The 22411-nt window shown below is 51.9% G+C and overlaps 2 protein-coding genes across 2 annotated transcripts in view; one reads left to right on the top strand and one right to left on the bottom strand.

Annotated features, from left to right (window-relative positions):
• Nucleotides 1-1873: 1873 nt before the first annotated feature.
• PCDH12 (protocadherin 12) lies at nt 1874-17843 on the bottom strand. Its single transcript, XM_081230510.1, has 4 exons — nt 14552-17843; nt 10005-10102; nt 7932-8083; nt 1874-4588 (listed from the first exon to the last, which is right to left on the bottom strand). Exons 1-4 carry the CDS (start codon nt 17429-17431, stop codon nt 4119-4121), a joined length of 3600 nt encoding a protein of 1199 aa, XP_081086636.1. The 5' UTR covers nt 17432-17843; the 3' UTR covers nt 1874-4118.
• Nucleotides 4427-22411, top strand: part of RNF14 (ring finger protein 14) — a 42795-nt gene continuing 24810 nt past the window's right edge. Inside the window, exon 1 of the mRNA XM_081230500.1 lies at nt 4427-4511. The gene's annotated coding sequence lies outside the window, so the exon portion shown is untranslated. The remainder of the gene's footprint in view (nt 4512-22411) is intronic.

Here is a 22411-nt window from a genome sequence, read left to right on the forward strand (position 1 = left end):
TAAAGTAAAGTGTCACTTCCTGCCTTCCCGTGGAGCTCCACTTGCCAGCCTCTTCCCCTCCTGTTGTCACTTGGGGTTCTCTGATTATGGGCTTCTCTGGCCATGCCTGGGGCAGAGGGGCAGTTCACACAGTCCGGGGACCCAGGGCCTTCTGTGTTGATGGCCAATTAGGCCTCTCCCTCCCTCTCTGTCGTTATAAGTCAAGTGCTGATCCAATTTAGGGTACCAAATGTGGAGGGAGGATATTTTTAAGCTCTCCTTGTGGAGCAGGAAGGATGGAAGAGTCGTGAGAGAAATGCTGTCAAGGGGCCAAGAATCCTCCCTGTTCAGTCCCTACGGTCTCTGTACAGCCCCAGGGGATGGGCTTCCTCGCAGACCCTGGAACTGCTGTGCTTTTGCCATTAAAATTCCGTTATTAATGACTCATTGTTAGTGCCCTGAAAGGAAATGTGAGGGGAGGCTAGGGAGGTGGCCTTTGTTAGCAGGGCCAGCCTGCGTCAGGGTGACCCGAGGCTCGAGCCCTGATGCCCTCAGCAATGAGCCCTTTGCGCAAGGCTCTGCTGCCTCAGTTTCCTCATCCGGAGATGCTGTTTTCAGGGAGCCCTGACACCGTGGAGGGAATGAGGCTGTTTGGTTCATTGTATCTTCAGTGCTAATACAGGGCAGGGCACTTAGTAAATGTTCAGTAAATATTCATTCAGTGGATGAGTGATTCTATGCATTGTCTTTTCTCCACCGGACACCAGCACCAAGCCTACCCAGCAATATAGGAGATGCTTTAAAATATCTGTTGAATGAATGATTCTGTATACCCCGCCCCTGACTGCCATTCCTAGTGCTACTTCTGACCTGTAGTAGTTGCTCAGCAAATATAAAATGTCTGTTGAACGAGCGTTTCTGATCGTGCCCCCCACCCCAGACCCATTATATTGTGCCCAGTACTCAGTAGGGACTGGAAAACACTGACCTATTTTCTAGGTCCACACTATGTGCCAGGCTGAGCCTGTGCTAAAACTCCTCCCTCCCCTCCCCTGTCCTCTCTTCTCGTGTTGGAGATTTGGTTCTCTCCAGAGTCCCAAGGGTGGTAGTTGCCATCTCACTCATTTCAGTCAGCGGAGAGGTGGGGATTAGTGAGCTGCCAAGCTGAAGTTGGGTAACAGACAAGGAGGCTTCCTGTCAATCTCAGAACGGCCCCCAGGCCCCGAGTGAGCATTGCATTGCCCTCCTGGTGCTGGAGAACGGCTGACTGTTGATAAAACATGTCCCTCTGTGCCTTCCAAATTAAGACGACATTTAACTGAGAGCTCGCTGGCTCGCCAGCTCCTTCAGTCTCCCGGGGGAGAGAGCCCATCTTGGTGGAAACAGTTTTGAGCACGTCCGAGGTCTCAAATCTGACATCTCGGCTGATGTCAAGAAGTTTCTGTAACCTTTCTGTTCAGCACACTCAGTTCTGTCAGCATACACACTGTCTCACTCTCAGTCGGTTATCGGGGATAATATCGGCTGGCATCAGCCTACTTGGAGGGGTTGCAGCGTCCGGGTGAGAGCACGAACCCTCACGTACATACAACCCCGCCCTGATCAAAGGTCTGTTGCCTCAGAACAGGAACAGCTCTACCCATGAGTTCTCCAGGTTCTGCGGGGAATAGAGGATCACAGTGGGCCTTATCTTATTTAGGTCACAGACCCCTTTGAGAATCAGATGAAAGCACTGACTCCTTCCCATAGAAAAATGCACATCTTCCCAATTTTGCATGCAGTTCAGCAGTTTCTTAGATCCTAAAGCCCAACCAAGAACCCCAGGTTAAGAACCCTTGATATATTAGAAAGAACATCATCCTGAATCTCAGATGCAGATGCTAGCCCTGTCACAAGCCTGCCGTGTGGCTCTGGGCCAGTCAGCCCTTTCTGTCTTGCCATTTCCTTGGCTATAAAATGTTCAGACTCCTTGTGACTACAATTGCCCACGTCTGTGGAGGTTTAGATAGTGACTGAGAGCAGTGCTGCTTATTTTTTTATAGGTCACATGTTCCTTTGAAAATCTGATAACTCCGTATCTTCTGCATAGAAAAATGCCTGTACACAAAGTCTTGCCTGGCATTCAGGGGGTCCAAGATTTAGGACTTTTGAACTAGAGTGAGGCAGTGATCCAGTTGCGAGCCCTGGTTCCAGTTTCCCTAGGTCACCTCCTCTCCCCATCTCTTCTCTCCACCTCCCAACATCAGCTCTGCACTGAAAATCCACTAGTAATTGGGGGTCAGCACTGTCTACTCCAGTGCTGTGGTTTTCAGACTCCGTCTTCACGTAATGGAACTTTTTTTTTTCTCTTTTCTAAGGAAGTCTTACCTGGAGCTCCAATATAGAGAAAAGGGACTCCTGTAGCATTTATTTACCCATTTATTCATTTATTCTTCCATTCGACAAGTATTCATCAAGTGTTGCCTTGTGCCAGGTACCTGGCTGGTCAGGTTGGAGACCCTACCTGCTTGGTGTCCCCCAGCCTCTTTCATTGACTTGGGGAACTCAACAGCTTGCAAATCACAGACCTTGTAAAGAGTTTACTCTGCCTCAGAGTGAGATGATCAGAGACCCTGCTCCAGAAGCATTCCTGCAGCTCCTGAAGCACTATGAGGGCCTCATTTTCCTCATCTGTAAAACGGGATAATGGAATAATGATGCCTCACTGCATTCCAAGTGTGGATGGTTTTCATTATCCCTAGTTGGGAGTATGACTGGCCCATTTCTGTGGACAGTGAACATGTATTCTGAGCTCCAGAAAAAGGGCAAAAGGAGAGGCACAGAAAGGAATTTTCCCCTATAGTATCCAAGAAAGCCCCACATTACTGAGAAGCTGAAGAGACTGCTTGGAAATTTCCAGGGAAATTATAAGGCTGAGCCTTGGGAAAATATTTGCTATTTTTTTTCACTCCTTCCTCTCCTGGAAGGTTTGCTGCTGTCAGTGTCAATTTCATAGACCCGGTTCACACACTGTCCTCTAGGGCCTGAATTCACTGCTGTGACAGGAAGATTTACTCACGTTTGGTGGGTCTGGAAAGATGACTTCTGTACCTGAAGGGCTGCTTGCTGGGGAAGGACAGGAGTCTGCAGACGCCCACCCTGCATCAGGTCAGTTCCAAGTCCCTCTCACTATGTGCTTGGAAGAGCAGAGATGTGAAGGCCTGAGTGGTTTTGGAAATGTTCTTTTCAACAGTGTTTCTTGAGGGGATCTCAGGCAAGTCTGCTACTGGCAAAAGCTCACCTATGGGGGCTCTTCCTTTCCTTTCCTTGGCTGGCAGTCTAGTGTCAAGGTCGAGGGCATGGGTTTTGGTGTTGGACTCTGGCTCTGCCTTCTCTCACTGCTTGATCTTGGCAAGACCCTCAGCCTCTCCAAGTCTCATGGCCTTGTCTGTGAAACGGGGATAATAACACCGCCCCTCCTAGGGCTGTGGAGAAATGAAATTAAATCCTATCGTAAAGACTTGTGCCTGGCTCGTGTTAATGCTCTATAGTCATGCTTTTCTTAGCCTTAATTTTCCAGCTGAGAATCGGATTATTTGATACTGTAGCAGCAGCAGAGGAGCAGGGGTCAGGAGTACCCATGTCCATCATTGCCTACCTGACACTGTGCACCCTCCTGTCCAGGCCCCACATGACCCTCTGGCCAGGGACTGGATGACAAAGAACCTTCACTCTTATTCTTCCGTCCTCCCTCTCGACAGGTGCAAACAGGATAATGAGCCACTGCTTTTCCTTTATTAGTAGGTCAGAGAGCTTTGCCTGGTGCCCCAGGATCCAGCCCCCCACACCCTCCAGTGTGCACCCAGGCCATCCTTTCCTGCTTGTGACACTCCCTGGCATCTGCTCTGCGGGAGGATGAACCCTCTGTGCTCTTACATGTGTTTTGCCAGCAAACACTTATCTCAGCGGCCAACTGTCTTCCTCCTCCAAAAAATCCACAGGCAGAGCCAGCCCCTAACAAGGGGTTGCTTTGGTCAGCCCGCTGTTTGTCCTGGGGCTCCTGCCTCCTCTGTGGGGCAGCACTGGTCACCTTAAGTTCTCAGGCCACCTCTGGTCAGTGAGTTCAAAGATTAGAGAAACCACCTCCTGTCCCAGAATCCTCAGGGCCTGGGCTTCCTAACCTCTCCCGGTGCCCCTGGTTCCTGGATCCACAGGCCCCTGCTGCTGCTGCCGCTGCTGGTCCTGCCCTCCGCCCCCTTCTTTCCAGCTCGGCCCCCAGGGCCTTCCGAGCCCGAGGCCCCGCTGGTGGCTAGGTCTAGACTCAGGGTCCTTCCGCAGACTGAGAGCCGCCGCAGCACCTCGGAGGCGGCCTCCACCGGCACGGCGGGGCGCTGCTCCAGCAGCATCTCCAGCAGTGAGCTCATCTCCGACAGGAAGGTGCTGGCCAGCCGCGTGCCCGTCGGGCTCAGCTCGGGCCCCGGCGCCTTGCCGAACGTCTGGAAGGTCCTGGGCTCCTCCGAGGTCGCAGCGTCCGGGGAGAACACGTTGTCACGGTAGTTGGTGGCGAGGGGCAAAGAGAGTCTTGCCATCCAGGCCGGGTCGGGGACGCTCAGCCGGTCCAGGGCCAGGCCTGCAAGGGGCGGAAGGGACGCGGTGAGGGCGGAGCCCATGGCGGGCGGGGGTGGGGTCGTGGGCAGGGCGGGGCGCCGGACAAAGGAGGGAAGGGAAATGGAGGGGACCGATGGGGCGGCCGGAGGTGGGCGGGAAGGAAGAGGCCCTGACAGGGAAGCGCGCCGGGCAGGAAGGCAGCGACTGATGTCCGCGCGTGAGCTGAGTGAGGACGCGGCAGGGGGAGGAGGAAGGCCTAGAATTAGAAATGGCCCGTTTCTAAAGCATCTCCCGGTCCATGGGGCTGTTTCAGGTTTAGGTGTCCTTCATCCTGTGCAGCCAGGATTTTCACTCCCTCAGGACACCACTAGCTGAGGATGGGGCGGGGGACGCGGCGCATCCCCGTTTTTAGCCATTGCTGGAGTTCCTGGCTTGGTGATGCCTTCGGTTCCTATTCATAATAACAGTGACCACTTATTAAGTACTTCTGTGCTAGGCAATTTACATAATTATCTCATTTAACCTCCACACAAACCTTTGAAGTCAAGAGTATTTTATGGATGAGGAAACTGAAGTTCCAAGAAGTTGTCACATAGCTACTAGGCAACCAAGCCCAGATTTGACCCCCAGGTCTGATGACTTGGAAGCCCCCTGTCACTGCACCACCGCACCCATTCTCTGAAGAGCTGTGCCTTCCTCCCCCTGGATGCTAGGTGGCTCTGGTTTCCCAGACCCACTAAGGTCTCTACTGTTGCCTCCTGGCCCCATGCTCTCAACTCTTTGACCTTCCCCTCTCAAGCTGCAGGAAACCGTGTGAAGGGGCTGGCTGCCTAAGAGCTGTCCCAGGAAAGGGCCAAGGCAGTGAAAAAGTGTCCCCCAGGCCCCAAATCCCACCATCACACTTCTCCTTTTCCCATCTCTTCAACAGAAAATCCTGTCTCAGAAAATTAGTCCCAAGCCCAATGATAGAGGCCAAGCCAGAGGGAAGAAATTATAGGCCTTGTGGTTAAGAATGTGTGTCTTTAAAAAAAAAAAAAAAAAGGCACGACATCTACTTTAATATTTGCTTAAGGTAACCTGCTTTAAAATCTGTGCGTAGAATGAAAGACTGGAAGGGGACGCGTCATAGTGTTAACTGAAATTACCCCTGGGCAGAGATGATTCATTCTCTTTTTGTTTATCTACATTTGTCTATATTAACCAAGTACTACTCTTGTGATTTTGAAAAGTTATTGCAAAATACAGTAAATGCTGTTTTTATTGATAAATGAGTCTCGGTCTTGCCTTCACAGTGTGGGGCTGTGCAGGCTGTGAGGCAGGGTCAGGCCCCTTCCCGAGTGGTCCAGCCCGCTCCTGGGGCTGAGTGAACGTTTATTGAATGATTGAATGGACATAAATATTAACCCTGGACATTTGGGAAATGTAAACCTAAGTTCCCTGAGACTCCAGGGTAATAAGGTTAGAACTCTTTTGGTGTTACAGAATCAGGCTTTTCCTTGCACAGGGGTCAGAGTGCTTTGGAAGGAATGAAGCTTGGAATGAGAAAATCAGTGGAGTGTAGGAGAATGGCTGAAATGTGATGATGAATTCACTCCGCGGCAGGTGGGCACTGGGCAGACCTGGATTTGATTTCCTAACTTTGCAGCTTATGAGCATTGTGACCTTGAAAAACGTGCTTAACCTCTCTGAGCCTCCTTTTTCGCTCATAAAGTGGTGAAATAGTAGCACTTATCTTGTCAGGTGGCTGTAAGCATTCAGTGAGCTCATGCAACGGTAAAATATGGTCATCATCACATCGTCAGGTGGGGCTTTTATCTGATGCAGCCAAAACCCCAGTGTCAGGCACATTCACCAGTAGCCTCATCACAGTCCAGCCCTGTGAGCAGCGCAGGCACTTCTACCCCTGCTGCGCTCTTCGTCACACCACTTGTTACCATCTCCCTGTGTTCTTTGCCCTCTGTGCTATGGGGAAGCAGGACCACATGGGAACTGAGCCCACAGGTTCCAGTGCAGAGCTGGTGCACAGAGATATAATGCAAGGCATTGAGGTCGTCTGAAATTTTCTAGTAGCCACATTTAAAAAGGAGAAAAGAAAAGAGGAGGTGCAATTAATTTGTAAACGTTTTTTATATCTAATATCATCATTTTATCACATAATCAATATTTTTGAAATTATCAATGAGATGTTTTACATTCTTTTTTCATACTAAGTCTTCAAAATCTGGCGTGTGTTTTATACTTCTATCACATCTCAGTTGCTACTAGGCATTTTCACATGTGGCCAGTGGCTACTCTATTGGACCTCACAGCTCCGCATTCTAGACAATGCTGTCCTATAAAACTCTGTAGATGTGTGCTGTTCCAAGCAATATCCATTAGCCACACGTAGCTACTGAGCTCCGGAAGTGTGGCTGATACGACTGAGGAACTGAATTTTTCATTTTACTTGATTTTAATTAGATTTCATTTTACTTAATTTTAATTTAGAGCCACACTGCCTGGGGTTAATAACCATTGGCTGCACAACCTTGGGAAAATTATTAAACACCCTGGCCCCTCCGTTTTTTTCCTTTATGAAATGGGGATAACGAATAGTCCCTATCTCAGAAGATTTTCTCATGAGGCAATTGGAACAGGGACTAGCACATAGAAAGCACTCAATAAAAGTCAGCTATATATTTTTTTAACCAGTGAAAGGGAAGTCCCTGTCATGCCTTCAGCGCACAGAATATGTCCAGATGAGGAGCAGAGTATTAACTACAGAAACAAAATCACAGCGTAGGTTGGACTTACTGTGTGTTACCTGAAGGGGGCTGACTGGTGCGGGGGCGGAGGGAGCTGGCAGATTCTTGAATTCTCAGGGTAAAAGTGTATTTAAAGACATCAAAGAAATGCAGATGAGTGGTTTAGGAGGTAAAGAGAGGTCCCCTGATGGTAGGTGGGCTCAGGATGGCTTCCCTTCAATCATTGAAGTGACTCAGGGCGGGCTGTATTACCTCTCTGAGCCTCAGTTTGCTGATCTCTAAATTGGAGCTCATAATATCTACCTGAAAAGACTGTTTGGAAGCTTAACTGAGATAATGTATATAAGATGCTTCCTTGGTACCTGGCACACACCAAGAGCTCAGTAACTGTTCACTATTCTTATGATGATTTTTTTAAATGAATGATCAAAGTAGAATCTGATCTTTAAACAAATGAAGATCTGAAGCTCCAGGGGAAGTAAAAAAATGTTGCTGATAGTCTTCTCCAGAAATAGAATGGCTGTTTTCCTGCAGTGGATTGGAGCAGAACTCTGAAGCCTGGGCACAGGAGGGTACCATGGGGGCAGAAGCGGGGTCGGGGTGACTCTGGGGAGTCCCTACCTGTGTAGGGGTCCAGCAGGTTCGACAGCTCTTCTTCTAGCAGCTGCTTCACAGAGAGGTCCTCCTCAGGGTCCAAGGGCCCTTCCTCCTGATCCGGTTCTGCCTGGCCACCAGCCCTGGCACCTGGGCCATCTGTGTCTGGGATTGCACTCCTGCAAAGGAAGCCAACACAGTCCACGCGTGAGGAAATTCACACATAGATTCATTCATTCCTGCTCATGAATAGTCTTCTATTCATGCCAGCATTCATTCATCCACAGAGGGAAATGGGTCCACAGCCCAGCCTGTCAGAGTCAGACCAATCTGGGTTACTTGATCCCAGCCCTCCTGCCTACTCTGAGTCTGCTTCCTCTTCTGTAAAATGGGAGTAATAAATAACACCCACCTCATGGGGCATTATGGGGGTAAAATGAGGTGTTGCATGTAAAGAGCTTAGCACAGTGTTGTAAGCAGTCAGCAAACAGAAGTGACTGTGAATGCCCTGATATTACTCACCACTGTCCCTCATTACCTGGCATGGAATAGGAGTTTAGTAAACTTTGGGTGATCTAATGCAGTCATCCTTCCACCCCTCCATCCCTCTATCTGAGTATGAGCTCCAGTGAGGGCAGGGATATTTGTCTGTCTCATCCCCTGCTCTCTCACCAGTGCTCAGAATAGGACTTGGCACATAGTAGGTGCTTAATAAATACTTTGTGGACTGAGTAACTGAATGTTCCTTCCTCCCTATTTGAGGCTAAATCCCAGACCAGAAGAGCAGGTCAACAGAGGATGCAGCTGAGGTGAGGCATCCAAAAGCTACTCAGAATCTACTATGGTGTCTCTTGCTGTCTCCCTGACCCCTCCCTCCCAAAGGCCCTCTCTATCACCTGGGGGAAGCCAGTTCCTGGGACTACCTTAGCATGGTGGGGACAGGCCTGGCCCCTCATCCTAGCATCTGGAAAGGCTCCCTTTAAGGCCTGGGGGTCCTTGCTGCTTTTTTTCTGTGGCCATTTCTGCTCCTATGCAGGGGTAGCAAGTTTGCAAGTAATGGCAACAACTAATGTTTATTGAGCAATTACTCTGAGTCAGACATACGCTTTGCAAGGTATATTTACCTTCTCATCAAACCTTTCACGTCTGTAAGGGGTTCTCTTGTTGTCCTCATTTTACAAATGAGAAAACCAAGATTTGTAAAGATTAGGTAGCTTGTCCAAGGTCCCCACAAATTAAGTAAGAATTCAAATCCAGGCTGATATGACTCTGGAATGTGTGTGCTCAACCCTACTCTACACTATTTCTAGCTATCTTTGCAAAAAAAAAAAAAAACAACAAAAAGACTGTAAGTTGTCACAGCAAGAGCACTGAACTGGAAGTCAGTGTCCTGAGAGCTGGTCCCAGCTTTGCCACTCACTGGCTATTTGACCTTGAGCAAAGTCACTTTAAGGGGAAAGGCCTTAGCATTGTTTGTGTAACTCCTATGTGCCAGGCACTGGGCCATGGGCTTAGAATGCATGTGATCATTAAATCCTTACCCCATCACTACAAGGAAGTGCGGTGACCTCTGTTTCATGGATGAGAAACTGCATCCCTGAGGCTTGATCTGACTTGCTCAAGTTTACATAGCTGGGTTGGATCAAACTACTTAGAGCCTCAGTTTCTCCATCTGTAGCAAGAGGGAGTTAAATTAGATGTCCTCTTGAGGTCTCTTTAATTCTAGGACCGCCCAAAGGAACACACCCACACACCCACATCCTTAGCCAGGAGCCTTCATATTATGTTTAAGGGTCAAGAGAAGGAGCTAAACGTTACAGATTTAAAGTTCATAGCCCAGCACCTCTGCAATCAGGGAACAGATAATCAGAGCCTCAGGGATGAAGTCACTTCCTTAGTGACTCGGGTCCTGTAAATACTGTTAATACAGTTGCTCCCGGACCAGGATGCCTGGGTGGGGGAGTGGATGCTGTTCGCTGCGGTCTCCCAGGGGAGCAGCGTCTGGGATGTGCTCAGCCTTCCTCAAGGCACAGAGGCTGCAAGGGTGAGGGCAGGCTGGTGGGGGGCTTGAGAAGCCAGTGGGGGCTACGTGCAGCTTACCTGCTGCCGCCGGGCTTGGCCAAGTACTTATTTCCCCGGTGGTTTGGTTTGGGCTGGAATTGGCCCTGATGCAGCAAGGACAGCAGCTGGGAGATTTGCTACAAGACAGGAAAAATCTGTTGACTCCACACAATTCCGACCCAGCACACTTCCCCACCGGATGTTTCCCTCAATGCCGGCGCTTTCTTTTTATAGTCTTTCCTCCAGCTTCAGATGTTTGTGGATCGGATGGGGGATGGTGAACGGTGATGGTGACGGAGGCAGGGATGTGTGCAGACAGGTTCCCTGCTTGGCCATGTGTCAACTACAAATTCCCGGGACCTGGGAGTCTGAGAGAGAGAATGAGAACCCTCTGGGCCTGTCCCCCAACTCTCATTCCCCCAGGAGACCTGCTCCCAGTGGAAGCTGTGGGACGGGGGTGAAAAGGGCATGTCCTGACTATAAATGTATTACAACCTCGATAAGGATTATTGTAAAGTGTTATTTCCCCCGCTTCAGTGATGTTCAAAGACTGAGCCATTGTTGGCGGGCCAGATGAAAGACTATGTTGTACAGAAGGCAGAAGGGTGTCTTTGAATCATTCGTTTATTCATCCTTTCATTCGCTCGACAAGTATTTAATGAGAGCTTGTTTGTTCCAGGCCAAATGCTTGCTGGGGGTGGGTAAGAATGAGAACAAGGCCCAGTCTCTGCCCTCAGGGAGTTCCCAGTCTGCCAGGGAGGACAGTCAGGGGAGACAGGACACAGCAGCTGCTATGGGGGGTTGCACCAGGGATGAGAAAGGATGGAGGTCAAGTGGAGCAGAGGAAGGCCCCTCACCCAGCTTGCAGCAAGGAGGGAGTTACGGGGTGGGGCTGTGGATACAGGGGGAAGTAATTCACTTATTTCAACAAATGTTTTCTGAGTTCGTACTACACGCCAGGTGCCTCTGCTGAGACCCGCAGGTTCCACAGGGGCTTGGCAAGTGGAGAGAGGGTGAGGGCCAGGGTGAGGGAGGAAGGGAGTTTCGGTCAGAAGGTTCTCAAGCTGAAAGGCCAGAGGAAACGGTGGCGTTTCAGAAAGGCTGGTGAATGGGGCAGGGGTGGGTCAGATGTCAGGGCGAGGCCCCACAGGCCCTTGTGAGGGAGAAGGCAACAGACCAAGTCAAGGTCGTTTCTAGCTTGTTGTGTGATGTCAGGCAGGTTTTTAGACATACTCAGACCTCAGTTTCCTCATCTCTAAGGTAGATCTAAAAATACCGCCCAGGGGCTTCCCTGGTGGCGCAGTGGTTGAGAGTCCACCTGCCGATGCAGGGGACACGGGTTCGTGCCCCGGTCCGGGAAGATCCCACATGCCGCGGAGCGGCTGGGCCCGTGAGCCATGGCCGCTGAGCCTGCGCGTCCGGAGCCTGTGCTCCGCAACGGGAGAGGCCGCAACCGTGAGAGGCCCGCGTACCGCAAAAAAAAAAAAAAAAAAAAAAAAAAAACCACCCAGACTTCTTTTTTTTTTTTTTTTTTTAAACTTAACTAAGATTCAGTGGTTTTATAAATTTATTTATTTATTTATTTATGGCTGTGCTGGGTCTTCGCCTCTGTGCAAGGGCTCTCTCTAGTTGCGGCAAGCAGGGGCCACTCTTCATCGCGGTGCGCGGGCCTCTCACTGTCGCGACCTCTCTTGTTGAGGAGCACAGGCTCCAGACGCGCAGGCTCAGTAGTTGTGGCTCACGGCCCTAGTTGCTCCACGGCATGTGGTATCTTCCCAGACCAGGGCTTGAACCTGTGTCCCCTGCATTAGCAGGCAGATTCTCAACCACTGCACCACCAGGGAAGCCCCACCCAGACTTCTTTACAGGGTTGTCAGGATTAATTAGGTGGTTTGAAAGTTTGAAATGCTCTGCAGAGTCGAGGGGTTTGGGTTGTTCCTCCTAGAAATGCTGCCTCTGCCTCCCTCCTGGGCCCAGTCCCCCTCTTCCCTGAGAGGGTCCCTCTGCCCTCTGGGCAGCTCAAGACAGAAAATGCCAACCTCAGAGGATAGTTGGAAGGGGAGGTGGCCAGGACTGGGGTTTCACTGTGATGTGGGAGGGTCAGGGTCCCATTGCCTGCCTCAGGGCAGTTCCCGCCTCCTGGCTCCGGCCCAGAAACCCTCCTACAAGCACCTGCCACCCTTTTTTCGAGTGACAGCTGACACTTCAGGGAAACTCCCTGAGTGCCAAACCCTAAGTTATATGCCGTCATTTCACAGTTAGAGTCCAGACTCTGGAGTCAGACTTGGGTTCAAGTCCTAAATCTGCCCCTGTTCCACTTCCCATCTGTGTGGCCTTGAGGAATTACTTAAGCATTCTGAGCTTCAGGTTCCTCAGCAGTAAAAAGAAAAAGGGAATAATAATGAGACTCAGGTCATGTGTTGGTTGTAGCTATGAGGATTAAATGAGTGAAAGTCTATAAATTACTTAGTAATAGATCTTATGATAAGCACTTAATAACTGTCCAGTGATATATAATCTCATGTCATTCTTCAGTAACCCAAGGAAAGAGATACCATTATACCCACTTTACAGATGTGGCACCTGAGGCTCACAGGGACTACACAGCAATTAGAGGCAGGGTTGGACTTTGAACCGGGATCTGACTCCACAGGTACCTGCCCACACCGAGGTACCTGAACAGGAGGCGAATCCACAGTGAGCTCCTCTACGGGGTTCCGCTCCGCAAAGGCAGCCACAGACAGCCGGACCAGGCTCCGCAGGATCTGACGGGGGCCTGACTCTTTCTCAGGGGCTACTTTGCCATGGAGATTCCGCTGCCGCCTCAGGGTTGCAGAGGAGGCTGGCGGGCTCAGCGGGGCCTCCTTACTGCCCTGGTCCCCAGGCACCCTCCCTGTGGGGCTGCCCGCAAGCACTGTGCTTCTGGAAAGCAAGCATTAGGCAAGCTGCCTCTTACCCTCAACTTGATCCCAACTTGGTACCCTTCTCTCTTTCACCCCAATGGGGTCACCCACAGGGCTTGCTATCTGCTGTCTCTGTTTGCCAAGCAGCAGCACAGTGTTTGACACAAAGAGCTCATTCAATAAGCATTTGATGAATGAATGGGTGAATGAATGAATGAATGAACAAATGAATGAATGAATGGCTCTGGGCAACTTCTGAGGCTGCACAGAGCCCAGGGCAGGACTCCTGAGAGAGCAGCTGGGCCCTCTCGAGGTGGCTTCCTGGGGAAGGGGTGGGGGAAGGAAGCTGTGTCCTTGCTCCACAGGAAACATGAGCTGATAGCCTGGCTCATGACAGAAGTGTGCCTTGGGCGGGCAGCCTGGCACAGGGAAAATGATCTGGGCTTCAGAGGAGTTGATACAGGTGTGAGATCAGGCACCATCCCAGGAAAAGCTTTCCCAGGTGTGTCCAGTAAATCCTAGGTCACTGGACACAGCCATTCATCATCCCATTCAATTCTCAACCCCCTGGGAGGTAGACACAGCTAAGTTTGGCATCACAATCCCCATTTTATAGATGAAGAAAATAAGGCTCAGATGTTAATGTTGCCCAGCTCCTAAAGTGGCTGTGCTGAAACTGGAACCGAGATCTGCCTAACTCCCAAGTTCCAAGGTTGTTTCCACTGTCCTATCCCATAGGCCTAGCTGGCAAGCTCTGGGGTCTCAGGCAGGTCAAATGCAGCCCCTGAGCCTGGGGGCAATGATGCCTATGCTGGCTTGCTTCACCCGGAGGTTGCCCAGACGAGATGAGGGCAGGTGAAATGGAGAAGAGCTTTGCAGAAATCATCCTAATCATTTTCTGAGTGCTGACTACACGCCAGACGCTATTCTAGAGGCTTTAAGCACATTCACTTTATTATCTTCAAGCAAACTTGGGAGATGGGTGCTGTTAACTTGGGCAACGTCAACAGAGAAGCTGAGTGACTTCCCTGTGGTTCACAGCTTGGAAGAGGTGGAGCCAGAATTTGAACCTGGGCAGCCTTGCTCCAAAGCTTGTACTCTTTTTTTTTTTTTTTTTTTTTGCGGTACGCAGGCCTCTCACTGTTGTGGCCTCTCCCGTTGCGGAGCACAGGCTCTGGACGCGCAGGCTCAGCGGCTATGGCTCACGGGCCTAGCCGCTCCGCAGCATGGGGGATCTTCCCGGACCAGGGCACGCACCTGTGTCCCCTGCATTGGCAGGCAGACTCTCAACCACTGCGCCACCAGGGAAGCCCCAAAGCTTGTACTCTTAATCACTACCTTTGCTATGTGTCTACTTGCACAAGGCACTCTAAGTAAGTGCTCATATAGGAATTAACTGACCAAATCCTTAGGATAATTCCTCAAGGCAGATGCTCTTACTGTCATCCCTATTTTATAGATAAGGAAACTAAGGCTCAGAAACAGTAAGTCATTTGTCCAGGATCACACAGCTAAATTCTGTTGACCCCAGAGCTGTGCCCTGAACCACTGCACCCAATGCATCCTAAAGTGCGTGGTGAGCCTGAGGAATGAATGTGAAGAATGTGAGGGTAATGGGGTCTGATGCTGTTGCGGGCGGGTGAGGGGGGCTGACAAGAGAGGGAGCTGCCCACACCGAGGTACCTGAACAGGAGGCGAATCCACAGTGAGCTCCTCTACGGGGTTCCGCTCCGCAAAGGCAGCCACAGACAGCCGGACCAGGCTCCGCAGGATCTGACGGGGGCCTGACTCTTTCTCAGGGGCTACTTTGCCATGGAGATTCCGCTGCCGCCTCAGGGTTGCAGAGGAGGCTGGCGGGCTCAGCGGGGCCTCCTTACTGCCCTGGTCCCCAGGCACCCTCCCTGTGGGGCTGCCCGCAACCTTCAGGGGCCTTGAGCGGGGCTGGCCCGTCGCAGGTTGGGGCTCGGGAAGGTTCAGATTCTCCCGGGAGGCATTCCTCTGCCTGGGATGGTTGAAAAGGAGGTTGACAGTGTCCTGCAGCACCTCTCGGCTCTCGGCCAGTGTTCCCTGGTTACCTTGGTTACGCAGAGTCCTGTACAGGGTCGGTGTGAGATGAAAGGGGGCCTGCAGGCAGGGGTCCCAGCCTGCTTCCATCATTGCTTCCTTGCCCACGTGCTTGGGGGGCTGCCCAGCTTCGCCAGGCTCATCCACCTGGCCCCTGAGCACAGGCACGAGGTGGATGTCTGCCTTCTGGATGTGTTTCTGGGGCCTCTTGGGCTGCTGACGGTAGGTGGACTCGGCCTCCCGACAGTTGTAGGCCCTGTTGTCCTTCTTCTCCGTCCGGCAAATGGACATAATCAGAGCCAAGATCAACCCGGAGATGGCCAGCAGTACGACCAGGCAAATCACCGTGAGCACCGATGTGCTCAGAGCCCCAGGCTCACGGGCTGAGTCCCTCAAGTGGTCCACACTGGTGACGAAGAAGACCCTCAACAGGGCTCGGGTCTGTAAGGAGGGGCTGCCTCGGTCTTCCACCACGATCTCCAGCTCCCACTCACTCCCAGTGAGGCTGCTGGCATTGGTGACGTTGATGAACAGCTGCCCCAGGTGGGGGCTGAGGACAAAGAGACCGGCTTCGTTCCCACTCTGAATGCTGTAGAGGAGCTCTCCATTTGCCCCCGAGTCTGCATCTCTTGCTACAATGGTCACCAAAAGGAATGGCCGGGAGCTGGGGGTGGCCTGTGGTGGCATGTCAGTGCCTGCTGGACCCACGCCATTGGGAGTTTCAATGGGCACCAGCAGGTGACCTGTGGAGGCATTTACAAGCACCGAGAGACTGGCTTTCCCATCGCTGAGTATGGGGTGAGTCACCTCTGGGGCATTATCATTGGCGTCCAGCAGGCTGACCCACACAGAGACACTGGATGCAAGCTGGGGCTGCCCCCTGTCCTCTGCGATCACCAGGAACTCAAAGCCGGCCATCTGTTCATAGTCCAGTGACCTCTGAGCGGTGACCTCGCCTGTGTCTGAGTCAATAGCTACCAAGTGAGAAACTGGGGAGTCCTGGATGTGGTATGAGATTTTCCCATTAACGCCCAGATCTGCATCATGGGCCTTGATGGTAATGAGGTGAAGAGAGGGTAGGTTGTTTTCCCGAGTGGAGACCTGGTACCTGCTTTTCTCAAACACAGGTGCGTTGTCGTTGGCATCACTGATCTGAATGCTGAGCTGTTTCTTGACTGATAAGGGCTGGGGTCCTTGGTCTTGGGCCAAAAGAGTGAGGGTATATTGCGGCCACTGCTCTCTGTCCAGCGTGGCATTGGTTAGCAGCATGTATGTGTTGCCATTGGTCCTTTTCAGCCTGAAGTGGCCCAGCTCTTGGCTCAGCCAACAGTGGACCAGACCATTGTTTCCTGAGTCTAGGTCATTTGCCATGATGAGAGCAATGAAACTGTCCTTGGGAAGAGCTTCAGACACCAGTGATGGTTGGGAGGCCCATGTGATGTGGATGTTTGGGGTGTTGTCATTGACATCCAGAACCTTAATGAGAATTTTGCAGTGGGCTGGGATGGGATTGGGACCCAGGTCCCTTGCCTGGACATCCACCTCATAGGCAGGATTCTTCTCATAGTCTAGGGGTTGACGCAGAATCACCTGGCCTGTCTTGGCATCAATACTGAAGGTGTCCAGCACCTCTGGAGGCACATGCTTACTGAGGAAGTATTCCACCTCCCCGTTGGGGCCTTGATCAGGGTCTGTGGCAGTCAAATTTATGAGGAGAGTACCAGGGGCAGCATCTTCTTGGATTTCTAGTGCCAGCGAGCTCTCAGCAAACACAGGGCTATTGTCATTGGAGTCCAGGACATTGACCTTGACCAAGCTGGTGCCTGACTTGGGGGGGTTCCCACTGTCATAGGCAGTTAACACCAGATCAAAAAATGAGTGGATTTCCCGGTCCAGCTCCTTCACCACCACGAGTTCCGCGTGTTTGGTCTCATCGGGCCCCACAATGACATCCAGGGCAAAATGCTCGCTGGGAGACAGGCTGTAGGAGTGCAGGGTGTTGGGGCCAGTGTCTGGGTCCAGAGCTCTGTCCAGGGGGATCCGGGTGCGCAGGGAGGCGCTCTCAGAGATTTCCAGCTCCTGCTCACCTTTGGGAAACTGTGGCTGGTGGTCATTGATGTCCAGCACCTGGATCTCCACGTGGATGAGAGCCAAATCCCCTGTGGCAAGCACGTCAAAGGAAACCAGGCAGGGATCCTGCTGCCGGCAAAGCTGCTCCCGGTCCAGCCGCCTCCCTGTGCTGAGCAGGCCGTCCTTGGAGTCCACCTGGATGGGGAGCGCCTGAGGCAGCTGCAAGACCTGGAAGGCGGCCCCTGCTCGCCCAGACCTCTCCTCCCGGCCCAGTTCCTGAGACAGCTTCCCTATCACTGTGCCGGACGGTACTTCCTCTGACACTTGATATTTCACAGTGAGAGTGGCGACCTCCTGACAATCCCCTGAAAGGAACAAGTAGCCACCTGGCCCCAAAAGTCCCAGCAGAAGTGGCAGAAGTCGCATCATGCTTACCGCCAGAGTGGGCTAGATCCAGAAACCGCTAGAGTTCTTCAAAGGCTGGGCAAGTCCTCCAGTGTTTCCTGGGGGGCTTGATTAGCCCTGTTCTCCTGCCCCCAGACCTGCTGGCACAGCCTCGTCCCATAATTAGTTGATGGAGCCAGCAGAATTCCCAGGCAAGGCCATCTTCATCAGAAGAGATTTGAGGGGTCCAAGGACCAATGAAGTAAAATTGTTCCGGGGCACTGTTGGTCCCCGTTAGCAAATGATGGACAAGAGCCGGTCCAGGAGGGACTTGACCCAGGAGAGCAGGATGTGGGGATCTGACTTCCAAACAGTTGCTAGGCTGGGGAAACAGAGAAGCAGCTTTTTCCTATGGAAACCCCACCTACAGGAAAAGGGAGGGCTATGAGTTTCTATGCCAATTAGAGAAAGAGAGTTTCCGTGAAGCTGAGTGGCCCGCCGCTGAGGAGGATGCGGCTGGGGACAGGCCGGATGGGAAGGTGCCATCCATGCGGCGAGGCAGCCACTGAGGGGCGGGGAGCCCCTGCTGTGGCCAAGTGAGCAGAGAGCCTGAGCCCCTCCTGGGCAAGTCACACCCTGGCCTCTCTTCCCTTCCTTGTCTCTCTTTGTTTCCGTCATCTCCCGTTATTCTTCTCCCATTCCCCTTTTTCCCACGCTTGTCTACCTCTCAGTCTTGACTTTGCCCTCATCACCCGTTTTTGTCTCATGGGAAGCAGCGCTGATTAAGAGAGTGGCCATCAGAGCCAAACTGCCTGGGTTCAAATCCTGACTCCACAACTTCCCAGCTGGGTCATGTAGGACAAGTCACTCAGCCTCTGTGGGCCTCATCTTAAGAGTGCAGATGGGAATAACAACAGTAGCCCTCTCAGCAGGAAATCGTGGGGATAAAATGAAACGTGCATGGAGAGCCTGGCCCGGAGTCATAGGCAATGACGTTGTTATTAGTGGTGGATGGCGTGATCTGCTGGCTTGGCCTACCTTGTGGCTGCCTCTGGCTCTTGCACTGGCCCTGGGTCAGTCCCTGCCCACATGGACCCATAAAGGTGCCCGTGTCCTTGGCTCCTGAAGTACAGTGAACTCTCTGACCCGACGGTGTGGCCTCCCTCCCCCTTCCCTTCCGGCTCCCCAGCCTCCCGGCCCATTGTTCTCCACATCTGGTCCAGCCTGAGCCCCTGTCTCGGGGAATCCCCCAGCCTCCTGCTCCTTGGTCTTGGAGGTTTTTATACCTTTCCCTCTCCCACACCTTCCTCTCCCTTTCCCTCCCTTCCTCCAATTCTTCTCTTCCCACTGCTGTTCATGTCCAAGAGTCCCGTCACAGAGGTGAGGCCAGGAGGGGGGCGAGTGGGCAGCTGGCTTGGGTGGCCTTGAGGTGGCTTGCTCCTTCTCATTTCCTCCTCCACCCACTGCCCCCACCATTGTCCAGTCTCGCACTTTACCTTGAGGTTGAGTCCAGAGGTTTGTGAAGCTTTTGAAGTGATGGGAGTTAAGGGCCAGCTTCCCCTCGATGGGTGTTGGCAGCTCAGTCATTGGGGCTGGAGGTGCCTGTTGGGACACAAGTGACTCCAATCAGGCCCATTGGCCAGGGGGCTTGTGGCCATTAGGATGGGGCGACTGAGGACCTCCCTGGCCTAAGCCTCACCTTGCACCCCCCTTCCCCTCTGTATTCTCTTTTCCACACCCTATCCTTTCATATTCTACTCCTGGAGGCTTCCCAATAGCAAGGGGCCTGAATCCAATGGGGTGTTTCCTACAGTCTGGCTCTGAAGACAGACAGAACACTCAGCAGCTCAGAGACATGGCACAAGTCACATAACCTCTTTGGGCCTCAGTTTGCTTCTCTGTAGAGCATGGCTGTCACCCATCTCCCGAGTTTGTGGTAAGGATTTGATGAGATAATACAAGTGAGGGCTTGATGCAATGCCTGGTACAGAGAAAGCACTCATTACATGGGACTAGTTTACCTTGTGCTATTTGCCAGGCTTTGTACCTCGAATGCAAATGGTAAAAATGGTCTTGCATTTGTCCCTTCACTTTTTTTCCTCTGCCTTCTTGGCCAGTAAGGCTCATTTCCCAGGGCTTCCTCAGCTCGGGCGGGGGCCCAGTGCTACCTGCCCTGCAAGGGGAACCAGCGTGGGCCCCAGGCCCTCTGGTGACAGTCAGCCTGCATGGCGGCCTCACTGTCTGGCCCTCACTCATCCTACTATGTGCAAGGCAGTGAGCGAGACAAAGTGACCCCCAAGGGGCTTGCAGTCTCAAGCCAGGGTGGGGAAAATGAAAGAAGTGGGTCCAGTGGATGGCTCCAGAGTCAGGCTTAGGGATCAGGGGAGGCTCCTCCTGTAGGACCCTCCGACACACCCTGAAAGACGGGGAGGAGTGAGCCAGAGGGGGGCAGGTGCGAGCAGGTGGAGGGAACAGAATGGAAGAGGCTGGAGGTGGGCGAGCTTGCTTCTCGCAGTCCCACACGAGGGCCTGTGTGAGTGGGGAGGAGGACGGTGGGCTGGGGGTGTCAGCAGGGGCTGCCAGATGATGGAGGGCCTGGGACGCCGTGCTCAGGATTTGGACCTTGTCCTGAAGGCCATGGAGAGCTTTGGAAGGGGTCTGAGCAGACTGATGAGAACAGCAGCTACCTGCCAAGCCTTGTCCTGAGTGTTTTACCTGCATCGTCCCATGCCACCCTCACAACCAGGCCATCGGGGTGAAGAAGCCGAGCATGGAGGGTTGGGTAACTTGCCCAAGATCACGCACATCTGCCCTCCACAAAGCCCCTTCAACTGTACTCTGGGACGTGGATTGAAAGGGAAGAGAAGAGGGAAGGAGGGCGGCCAGCTGGGAGTGATGCCGGGGAGCTTTGGTGCAGGAAACTGGTGCTGAGAACGTTTCCAGAGTGCCATCTTGTGGCCAAAGGCAGGAAATCCACAGAGGTAGGGAGGTGGGTGGCTGGAGTTCTCAAATGTCCACAGCTGCAGACCCGTGTTCCTGTGCGTACAACACAATGGAAGGAGCTATATACCCAGGTGACAATCATTTCACTTAGTGGGAAACCTAATGTGACCCAATGCCCACAGGAGGAATTATGGAATTCATGATTTTACATGTGTTAACATTTATATTCTGGAAAGGGCATTGATGTGTGGGTGTGTATGTGTGTGTGTTGCCTTGACTGGGATTCGTAGATGTAAAAAATGGACTCACAGGTCAAGAAAAACTTTGAATTTGGATTTCGTAGGTGGTTTTATTTTTGTTCTCTGTTTTACTCACGTTGGGGGCAGGAAGCTAAGACAACCCTTTAAGAATCCAAAGTTGGCAAACCAGACCTTTTAAAGGCTATTACCTCTGGGAACGAGGTCCCCTTTTAGTAATATTTCCTCCTCCTTTCTGGCTACAGGGTCAGTTGATCTTTAGCCGCCACATATCAGGGGGTGAAACTGGAGTTTATCTGGAGAGCCTTCATCATCCTGAGTTTTGAAAATAAGTTTGAAGGAGCAGAAGTCCTCTGAAATAGGTCTGAAATAGCTGAGGACAGCCTCCCTAAGTCTGAAATATTTTTGAAAGGAGGGCAGGCTTGGGCTTGGTGCTTGGAGGCCTTGTTCACCACCAGCCTTGGGGTTGTTCACACTTGGGTCCATTGTTTGGGAGGGGTCTGGGAGTGGAGTGAGAAGGGTAGGGGGTCAGAGGATCCCTGGTGTCTTGAGGAACCTTGAGGGGTCAGACCAGCAGGGCGGGACTCTGACCCTTGGGGGACTTTAGGCCAGTTGGAGGAAGGCTAAGATCATGCCCCACCTATGAATGTCCTGTGGGGTTGGCTGCTCACCCCCAGGGCTCCCTGTGAATCTGCCCAGTTGCTGGCCATAGTCATCACCACCCACCAAGGCAGTGTTGATGAAGCTGGGAAGCTTCATCCTCAGGATCATTCTGGTTGGAGAGGTGACTGGACCACCTAAGGTCTGCCTCTGTTTTTCAGCAAGACCTTGTTGAAATTGGAGGCAGTCTAGCCAGGGCCGTTGACTGGGAGACTCAAGTAGCTGTTCTGGGTCACCTGGTCCTGGCCTGCACTTGGTGATCTCTGCTGGGACAGACCACAGATGTCCATTCCCACACAATGGTACCTCTTTCTGGGCAAAGAGCAGAGAGAAGAATGCACTTTGCAGGGAGAAATTTGCCAAGAAATAAGACTTTTCAAGAAATGAAAAGGCTTTTTGTCTTGATTAAGAGTGGTATCTCTCAAAAGCGTCCACATATCACGATCCCTTGAAAAGCTTTTCAAAATACCAGGAACAGGGCAAGAAAATTCATACTTTTTTCTTTCGCAGCCTGCCAAAGAGAATTTTATAGTTGCCAGCTCTATTACCCCCTCTCTGAAAATGCTTCATCTTTCAGATCAGTTGGGACTGGATTGAGAAAGTTGATTGGACCTTTTTTGCTGGCAAGAGAGGCCTAATTGATCTACATAATAAAAGGAAAAATAGATGAGGGGGTGGGGGATTGCTGAAGCTTGAGGATATTGTGGAGGGAGGTACCCTACAGAACAGCAGAGGCTGTGAAGGAAGTAGATTGAAGATAAGGACTTTCCAACAGATAGTTGTAAACTACGGATCACCTTCGTGGTTTTCAAGATAAATGCAAGAAAAGATTTATAATTTATTTTGTGCTTTAGTAACCACAACACGGCCCCCCCCAACAGACCACATAAATTCTGAGTTGATAAGGGTTACACTTATGTTTCTCTCCCCAGTCCTCAGAGGGGGAGAGGGCTACTTCCAGCATGTAGATTTCGGTTCTGATATACTGTAGGTCATTCTGCCACGCACCCCTTCTCCACCCCTCCTCCACCCCAACCTCACTGAGAACCACTGACATAGAACTTCTTAGAAGCACCAACAACCTTGTAAGGGCCAAACTCTACAGCCATCAGGCCTTTCTCACTGAGCGTCCTCCTGGTCCCCACCTCTCCCCTGTGCTTGTATC

The sequence above is a fragment of the Mesoplodon bidens genome (genome assembly GCF_964165515.1).
Source record: "Mesoplodon bidens genome assembly, chromosome: 4".
Lineage (NCBI taxonomy): Eukaryota > Metazoa > Chordata > Mammalia > Artiodactyla > Ziphiidae > Mesoplodon > Mesoplodon bidens.

Excerpts from the sequence above, each read along its gene's own strand:
- PCDH12 (XM_081230510.1), bottom strand. The coding sequence starts at position 17,431 with ATGATGCGACTTCTGCCACTTCTGCTGGGACTTTTGGGGCCAGGTGGC. Across the intron at positions 10,103-14,551 it reads TGGATTCGCCTCCTGTTCAG|CAAATCTCCCAGCTGCTGTC; the intron begins GTACCTCGGTGT and ends CCTGTCTTGTAG. Across the intron at positions 8,084-10,004 it reads GCCAAGCCCGGCGGCAGCAG|GAGTGCAATCCCAGACACAG; the intron begins GTAAGCTGCACG and ends CTTCCTTTGCAG.